The sequence below is a fragment of the Schistocerca americana genome, chromosome 2 (assembly GCF_021461395.2).
Source record: "Schistocerca americana isolate TAMUIC-IGC-003095 chromosome 2, iqSchAmer2.1, whole genome shotgun sequence".
NCBI classification, from domain to species: Eukaryota; Metazoa; Arthropoda; class Insecta; order Orthoptera; family Acrididae; genus Schistocerca; species Schistocerca americana.
Window position 1 is genome coordinate 862,984,618 of NC_060120.1, and position 8,856 is coordinate 862,993,473.

At 39.6% G+C, this 8,856-nt stretch overlaps 1 protein-coding gene across 1 annotated transcript in view; it reads left to right on the plus strand.

Annotated features, from left to right (window-relative positions):
* LOC124595699 (bone morphogenetic protein receptor type-1B) overlaps positions 1 to 2,908 on the plus strand; it is a 182,256-nt gene extending 179,348 nt beyond the window's left edge. The window contains exon 8 of the mRNA XM_047134559.1: positions 1,738 to 2,908. Within this exon, the coding sequence (XP_046990515.1) occupies positions 1,738 to 1,866 (129 nt within the window). The 3' untranslated portion in view covers positions 1,867 to 2,908. The remainder of the gene's footprint in view (positions 1 to 1,737) is intronic.
* Positions 2,909 to 8,856: the final 5,948 nt, after the last annotated feature.

The following is an 8,856-nucleotide window of genomic DNA, read 5'->3' on the forward strand; positions in this document are numbered from 1 at the left end:
GTTTTCAGAGCCAGTGGCTCCTCCTTCAGGCAGAAGGCTTGAAGGGGAAGGAAGAAGTGTGAAGTAAAAGGACTGGAGAAGTCTAGGAAAGAGGCAGATTTTGGGAAAGTCACACAGAACCGTGGGTCAGGGGAGACTTTACTGTACAGGATGAGAAGGAAGTTGGGGATTGCATCGGATAAGTTTTGAAAACCTGAGGGCTTATTTTAAAGGTGGAAGACAGGGTAATATGCAAGACAGAGATTGATACTAAAACATTGTGCACAAGTTAATAAGAATGAAAAGCTAAGTGCATTGTACGTAACAGAGATGTGAGGGAGCGGTGAAAAATAGCCAGGAAAGGAAATGAAAGATGTAGAAAACTAAGACTGAAGCAAAGAATAGTTATAGTGAAGAAAAGCTGAGACTGGAGAAATTAACGTAAATTAAGGCCAGGTGGGTGGCGAGAACTAAGGACACGTTGTAGTGCTAGTTCCCATCTGCGGAGTTCTGAGAAACTGGTGTCTGGGGGAAGAAACCAGATGGCACGTGGGTGAGACAAGCGCTGAGGTCACCAAAGTCATGTTGTAGAGCATGCTCTGCAACAGGATATTGCGAGCTGCCAGTATATACCCACTGCCTATGCTCATTCAACCTAATTGATGATTTGTTGGTGATCATGCTGATGTAGAAGGCTGAACAGTGGTTTACATAATAGCTGGTATATGACATTTAATTTCACAGGTGGCTCTCCCGCTGATAGTATGTGTTTGGCCAGTTACAGGGCTATTACAGGTGGTGGTAGGAGGAAGCAAAGGGCAAGTCTTGCAGCGGTGACCATCAAAGGCATAGGGTAGGGAGATGGGTGCAGAAGGGGCATAGGTCTGACAAGAATATTGCGCGGATTGGGAGGGCGACAGAAATCTATTCTAGATGTGGTGGGCAAAATTTCAAACAGAATGGATCTCATTTCAGGGCATGATTTTAAGGAGTCATGGCCCTGTCAAAGTAGTTGATTAACACATTCCAGTCCAGGATAATACTGAGTCACCAGTGGTGTATTCTGACGCTGTTTTGTGGAAGATCAGCAGTATCAGGATTGGATGTAATGGCCTGAAAAATCTGCTTTTTAACTAGGCTGGTGGGGTAATTACATGGAGTGAAGGCTGATTTGAGAATGGTGGTGTATTGCTGTAAAGAGTCTGCATCTGAACAAATAAATGAAAAGCACCAGTTTCTTTTGCTCTACAGTACTGTAGAACAAAAGCAAACTGGTGCTTTTCATTTATTATGATGTTGTTCTACCGAGAACTGATGGAAGATTCAGTTAACAAAATATGTTTTTCGCCATCCATTCCCACCTCTGCAATGTCCAGTCCTTTTGCTTCACCCTTCTTCCTTCCCCTTCAACCATTCTGCATGGAGAAGAAGCCACTGGCTTCAAAAGCTTGCCAATCACAAGTCTTTTATATGTGTGTTCTGCTGCCACTTGGTGAATAGATTTTTTTATCTGTCCTATAAAATAATCTGTTTTGAGTGGTATAATTTTCTCTCTCTTTGTCATCAGTTCCTTTTCTCACCATACTCTTTTACTATCTGTACCTCCCAAAGCAATAAGTTTGAACGTGAGTTGATGTCGAAATGTTCATCTTTAAGTTATTTTCAAAATTATTGGTAACATAAGAGAAATGTTAAATTTATGAAATGAGATAGTTGGATCATAGTATGTGCTTGTATAAATACTATATTTTATTTCAGGTTTTACGGACTTTAACGAAGATAATGCAAGAGTGCTGGCACCCAAACCCAGCTGTGAGATTAACAGCACTTCGTGTAAAGAAAACACTCTGCAAATTGCATGCAGATTCAACATTAAAAATCGTGTAGTCGCCGTTGGATTCTGTGTGACATACACTGTCAACTCAAGTGTAAAAGTGATGTGCAATTTTGACGATGTGTATATTAGGAAGACACTGTGCAGTTTTGTACTTCGAAGAATGTTCGCGAATGTGTGGTGTGTTTGTGTGTGCGTGTACATTTATGGAGAATGGGGGGAAAGGGGGGGGGGAGATATTGCCTTGACAACAGGGCCAAAGTGACTCAAGATTTGTGATACTTTCTTTTTACTTCATAGACATTTTATATGAAAAAATATTTATTATTTTATACTTCCTGAAAGACATGGCACAAAATAGTGACTGCAGTGTTCGGAAATATTTATTTTTTTCTCTTTCCGTCAGAAATGATGAAACTAATTGCTGCTCACTTTATAAGTTAAGGTGGCTGTTTTTAATGGTGTTTTACTGATGAAATTACTTCAGTATTTGCACTGTTTTTGGAAAGGTTTTGTATTTTTGCAGAAGGTTGTGTATATATATTTTTCAAGGCTCAGCGGTTATTCAGCAGCCTTAAGGAAATGGTGTTCCATGTATGAACATACTGCCTTTCTAAATGTGTTTCAGAAATACATTTCATTATGAGTAATTTGTTTTTGTCAAGCAACTTAACTTAATTGCTGTTCACTTTTCTTGCCCTTGGAAAAATTTGTGTACTGTGGACACATGTTAACAAACCCATTTTGATTCAGTTCATAAATTACATATGCAAAAATGTAAGTACAGTGTTTGTTGTGATAGTGATTTTGTACCTGCCTATCCTGTGCTGAGTAGCATTATACTGCCTAACTTCATAGAGGTGTATTTCATTGGTAAATTATAATTTTGTTTGTATAGTTTGTGTCACATTTTGTGTGTGTTGTAAATACGTGTGTGTATTATAAGTCCAGAGCTTATGGCCCTTGCAGATACTAATGAGAGTTTTAAACATCACTTGATAGTGAAACTGATTGTAAGGAATCTGCAGTGTTATTGGTCTCAGTTTAAATATACCACAAATGTGAAATATATTGTTTCTAGACGGTTTGAAAGAATGGTCTCTTTATTTTTCCTATCCAATTATCACTGATGTAAGAAATGTCACAATTTATTACTGTGAAACTGAATAATATTCAGCATCAGGTATAATCGTGTGTGATTTCTGAACAGTTGACAGTTCTTCGCACTAACAAATGTTTCTTGTTAGCCACATTCATTAGCAATCTTGGAAGGCTGCAAATACACAGCTTTAAATAAATCTGTTTTAAGCAAAGAGAGCAACCAAAGCTCATAATATCACTAAGCAACCATAGTTATATTACTGAAGCTCTCTTTAATAGCTCAGTAAAGTAATGACACTATTTAGTCTTGTTTGAAGTGTGGAACAATAGAGATACTGGTGCTCTCTTAGTTGCACTACTATCTTGTAAGAAAAAGAATTGTTGGAGCAATAAGGAAATTAAGGGAAAGGAAACTATTCAACTACAGCAGATGGGTGCAAGGAGCACATAAACATGCAACAGAAAATGGCAATCAACCTAGCTTTCAAGCACTAGCTCTTTTTCTAGAAAATACACACACATTCACACAACCAACCGCACAGACACCTAAATGCACATCCCAATGGCTATTCCAAGACTAATTATTGATACTTGATTATTGAAAAAACTGGTGGAGGTGAGAGGGGGCAGCTGAGAAGAGGCAGATTTTTGGACAGGTGACTGCTGCCACACAAGATGAAAAGATTACAGAGGGTGCAGCAAATAGAGATTAGGGAGAGTGTGAAAACTGAAGGGGAGAATAGGAGAGAGAGGTGAATATGAAGGGAGGAGAGAAGATAGAGTAACTGAAAAGGAGGAAGAGGGGGGGGGGGGGGGGGGGGGGGGGGGGGAGTGATGTGGACAGAAGAAAAAGAAAAGAGAAGGTAAAAGGTGAAGTGGGGCAGCGAGAAAAGGTTGGGGGAGATTTAGGCTGGGGGTTTGCTAGAATTCAGGATGTGTTGGACAGACAATTCCCATCTGTGTAGTTCAGAGAACATGTTCTGGAAGGGAGTATTCAGATGGCTCGTGTAGTGAAGTGGCTGTTGAAGTCTTTTGTGTTGTGTGCAGCATGTTTGCCAACTGGATGGTAAAGTTTGCAGTTTGCAACTGTTTTGGTGGTGGCCATTCATGCGAGTAGACAGTTGATTACTTGTCATCCTACATGAAACCCTGTAGAGTAACTGCAGCATATCTGATATATAACATAGCTGCTTTCACATGTGGCCTTGCCTTTCGTTATGTAGGAAATGCCTGTGACTGGCCTGCAGTAGGTGGATGGGTGTGTCAGTGAGGTCTTACAACTGGGCCGACTAAAAGGGAATGATCCACGATGTGCAACATTGGAATAGGGATGGACAACTACAGTCTGAAGATTGGATGGGCAGTGGAACACTATTTTGAGGGATGTGGGTAGGATATCCCTCATCTCTAGATTTGACAAGAGGTAGCTGAACTCCTGGTGGAGGATGTAGTTTAGCTTTTAAAGTCCAAGGTGATACTGAGTGATAAGAGGACCACTGGCTGCTGGCTGGTTAACAGGTTTACTGGTGACAGGGAATCAGATGATATGGGAGATTTGTTTGTGGATGAGCTGGATAGGAAATAGTCTGTCATTAAAAGCCCTGGTAAGATTATTGGTATATGTCAACAACTCCTGCTTTCGACTGTAGATGCAGAATCCTCAGATAGTGAGACTGTAAGGAAGAGACTGTCTGATGGGGAAAGAGTGACAGCTGTCAAAGTGGAGGTAGTGTTGGTGGTTGTGTTGCACTTGGTATGGATAGATATATTTATGGAGCCATCTGAGAATTGGAGATTATCGTCTAGGAAGATGGCTCGACAAGTTGAGAACGATTAGCTGAAGCAAATTAGAGAATAGGTGTTGAGGTTATGGAGGAAAGAGCAAAGCTTGTCCTTGCCTTGTGTAGAGATCATGAAAATGTCATGAGTGAATCTGAATATTACAAGAGGTTTTAGTTGTTCTCTGGATAGGAAGGATTCATCCAGCTGGCCCATAAATATGTTGGCATAAGATGGTGCCTTGTGAGTATTCATGGCAATACCATGGTGTTTTTTGTAGATTTGGCTTTTGAAAGTGAACTGGATGTGGGGTCAGGATGTGGTTGGTTAACAAGATTAGGAAAGAGGTGGTAGGTTTGGTATGAGAATGACATTAGGACAGGTAGTATTTCATAGCTGCAAGGCCATGGAAATGGCAGATGTTGGTGTACAAGGACATTGCATCCACAGTGACCAACAAGGACTCTGGTGAAATAGGACAGGAATTGTGAAGATGCAGTGAAACAAGTGAGCAGCATCATGAATGTAGGAAAGGCAGTTACGGACAATAGTTTGGAGGTGCTGCTTATCAAAGGCAGAGGTTCATCGTATCCAGCCACAATGGGTCAACCAAAAGGGAGTCTTGTGGGGCTGGGTTTATGGAGCTTGGGGATTAAATGAAAGATAGGAGTGTGTGGTGTTGCTGGTGTGAGGAAGGAAATGGATTCAGGTGTCAGGTCTATGGATGGACCTGAGGCCTTGAGAAGCTGATTGAGGTCATGTTTTACTTCTTGGATAGGATTATGGTAGAAGGACCATAAAAGTCAAGAAATGATGTATTTATACATTTAATGAACATTCAAAATTGTAGATGTGAATGAGATCAGATATGATAACAGTTCCTAAGTAAAAGGAATGTAAACAAAGTTCAGAGATATAATTTACAAATATTAACACTAGAGTCTGCCACACACTCCCTCCACAGTGAGAGCATCCATGTATTTTTGAGGGAAGGTGACCTGTCTACCTGATCTGGCGATTCGTGGTGAAGGTACATTGGCTTGATTGCTATCTGTTGTCTTCTGAAGGTTGACAGTCTTTGGAATGGAGTGTGATGGAATATCCAAAGTGGTGTCTCCTGCTGTGTCTTCCACGTTGTCCAATGTGTAGTCTGTCAGAAGGAAGACCAGTTTGTTGGTCAATGCTAATAGTTTGGTTTCCTCTTGACATATCCACCTTGAAGTACTTGTCATCGCGAGACAGGACTAGATATGGCCTGTCATATGTTGGCTGAAGTGGTGTTCTGTCAGCATAATGATGAACGAAGATGAACTTGCTCGTCATCATTTGTGGGTAAATAAAGATCTTTTTGTGGTCTTGATGTTCTGTTGGAACTGGTCTTAGGCTCCTCATTTATTCCTTCAATTTGAAGACAAAGGTTGGGATGTAGTAGTAGTAGTAGTAGTAGTAGTAGTAGTCGTGGTGGTGGTGGTGGTGGTGGTGGTGGTAGCTTTATTCGTCCGTAGATCTCTTTTTACAAGGATATAGGACATATCAAAGTATTTACAAATTTAGATCAATTTAAAATAAGCTAATTCGTACACATACACATATTTACAGACTTCTAGTTAAAGACAATCACTAGATTTACTCCTGGTATACATTTTTTTTTTTTACAAATAACTTATTAAATAATGTAATGCCACATTGTTCACTCATATTTCTCTATCAGTCACTGCACACGCTATACACACATTGTTTCATAAAATACATACATACACACACACACACACACACACACACACACACACACACACACACACACACATACACACATAGTGATCTCCAGGCAATTTACTATACTGCAACTTCCCATTTGCTATCCTGAAAAACTGAGTCAGCATCCTTCCATAATGAGTGAGATGTCGAGCTCAGAAAGAGGAAGAGGTGTTATTATTGTGCCCTGCTTATCTTGGGGGGCAAGTATTTCTTTATTTATTTGTATAATTTTTTTTATCAAACACCTACTCTGTTTTAGCTAAGTAATCCTTCAATGTATAAAATGTATTGCATAAAAGGTACTTTTTATCTGCTTTTTTAAATAAGTGTATTTTTGCAATTTCTTTAATTTATTGTACAGTTTTAATCCTTGGTAGAAAATGCTGTTTTGAGTTTTATGTTTATTTTTTCTTGGTAAATGTAAGTTGAGTCTATCTCTTGTTGCGTGGTCATGGACAGAGCTGTTTGTGCAGTAATTACCAATTTTATTTTTGATGTGTGCAACTGACTGGTAAATGTATTCACATGGAGCAGTTAAAATCCCCAGTGTTCTGAACAGATCTTTACAATGAGCTCAACTAGTATTTTTGGTTATCATTCTTATGACTCTTTTCTGGAGTTTGAAAATTGTGCTCATATTTTGTGCATTTGTTCTCCAAAAAAAAGACTCTCGTAGCTAAGAATTGAGTGTACATGTGAATAATACGTAACTAAAAGGCACTGCATGTTACACACTGATGTTAGGATTCTAAGGGCATAACATGCTGATTACATTCTGTTACTAATTTCTGTTCACTGAGAAATGCTCCTGGTAATCTACTTGCTGAATCGTAAGTCATTTCCACTGGCGAAGTATTGACTTGCAGGATTATGTAGGAGTGAAGCCCTAACAGAACCAGAGGAAGCTTCGAAAACCAGTCATCAGACATCTGTGCTTTTAAAGCAGATTTTAACTGATGATGCCGTCATTCAATTTTTCCATTTGCTGCAGGATGATATGCTGTTGTTTTAATGTGGACAATGCCCAGTGTGCTTGTGAGAAATTTGAAAAGTTGACATTCAAACTGCCTTCCGTGATCAATAGTTATGATATAAGGCATGCCAAAATGAGATATCCATGTTGAAACTATGGCAAATGAAACTGCTTCTGCTGTGATGTCAGCTAATGGAACAGCTTCTGGCCATCAGAAAAAAGATCAATAATTGATAGTAAATAGCAATGTCCTTGTGATGGAGATAGGGGCCCAACTATGTCCACATTGATGTGACTGAATCTTGTCATTTGAGGGTAATGTCCCACTACGCTTTTGGTGTTTCTCCAAACTTTACTTCGTTGGCGAGAAATACATGCTGAAGTCCAGGCCTTCACAGCTTTTTTTTAGTGAGGGCCAAATTAAGTGCTTTCTCACCAAATTAATGCTTGCTTGAACACCAGGGTGAGCTAGATTGTGTAGCGAGTTGAAAATTCCTTGTCGCAGTTGTTGAGGAACAAATGGGCAAATCATATCTCTAGCTATGTCACAAACAAGTTATTTTCCATTTGGCAACATTATTGTTTGAAGTGCAAGGGACTTCGTATTCTTAATGTGTGGAAGCTCTTCGTCTCATCGGTGGCTTTCTGCAATTGTTCCATGGTAAAAGTTGGCAGTATAGTGATTGAAGCAATTTGTGAACAAGCGTCGGCTGTGAGGTTCTCCTTCCCCATAGTGTAACATATGTCCATGGTGAGCTGTCCAATAAAACTAATGTGTTAGATCTGACGTGGAGAAGCTTTGTCCAAATGTTGCTTGAAGGTGAGTGGCTTGTGGTTGGTGTAAACTGGAAAATCACATCCTTCAAGCGTGTACTGAAAGTGCTTCACTGCCAAGTAGGCAGGGAGGAGTTCTCTGTCATAGGTTGAGTAATTCCTCTCTGCATTTGTCAGTTCCTTGGAGAAGAATGCTAATGGTTACAGATTATTATCTTTGATTTGTTGTAAAGGTGCACCAATACTGTAATCTGAGTGTCAACCATTAAAATTAGAGGTAAATTTGAAGATGGATGAGCCAGAAGTGCTGTATTAACCAAGCTATTTTTTAGGTCGTTAAAGGCTTGTCGAAGATTTTCTGTCCAATTAATTTTCCTGTTATCATTTTTCTTAGTCCCAAGGAGTAGGTTCAAAAGCTCTGCTTGTTTACTGGCAGAATTTGGTAGTGCTCTTTGGTAAAAATTAATGAGGCCAAGAAATCGATGCAGTTATTTTGTTGTTGTAGGTAGCAGATAGTCAACAATGGTGTGTACTCGATCTGGTAATGGTCTGATTCTCTCTGCAGTTACCACATATCCCAGGAAAGGTACTTCTATTGAACCGAAAATGCATTTGTTCAGAATGATTCTGATGTTGAATTTACTGAGGCATTCGAAAA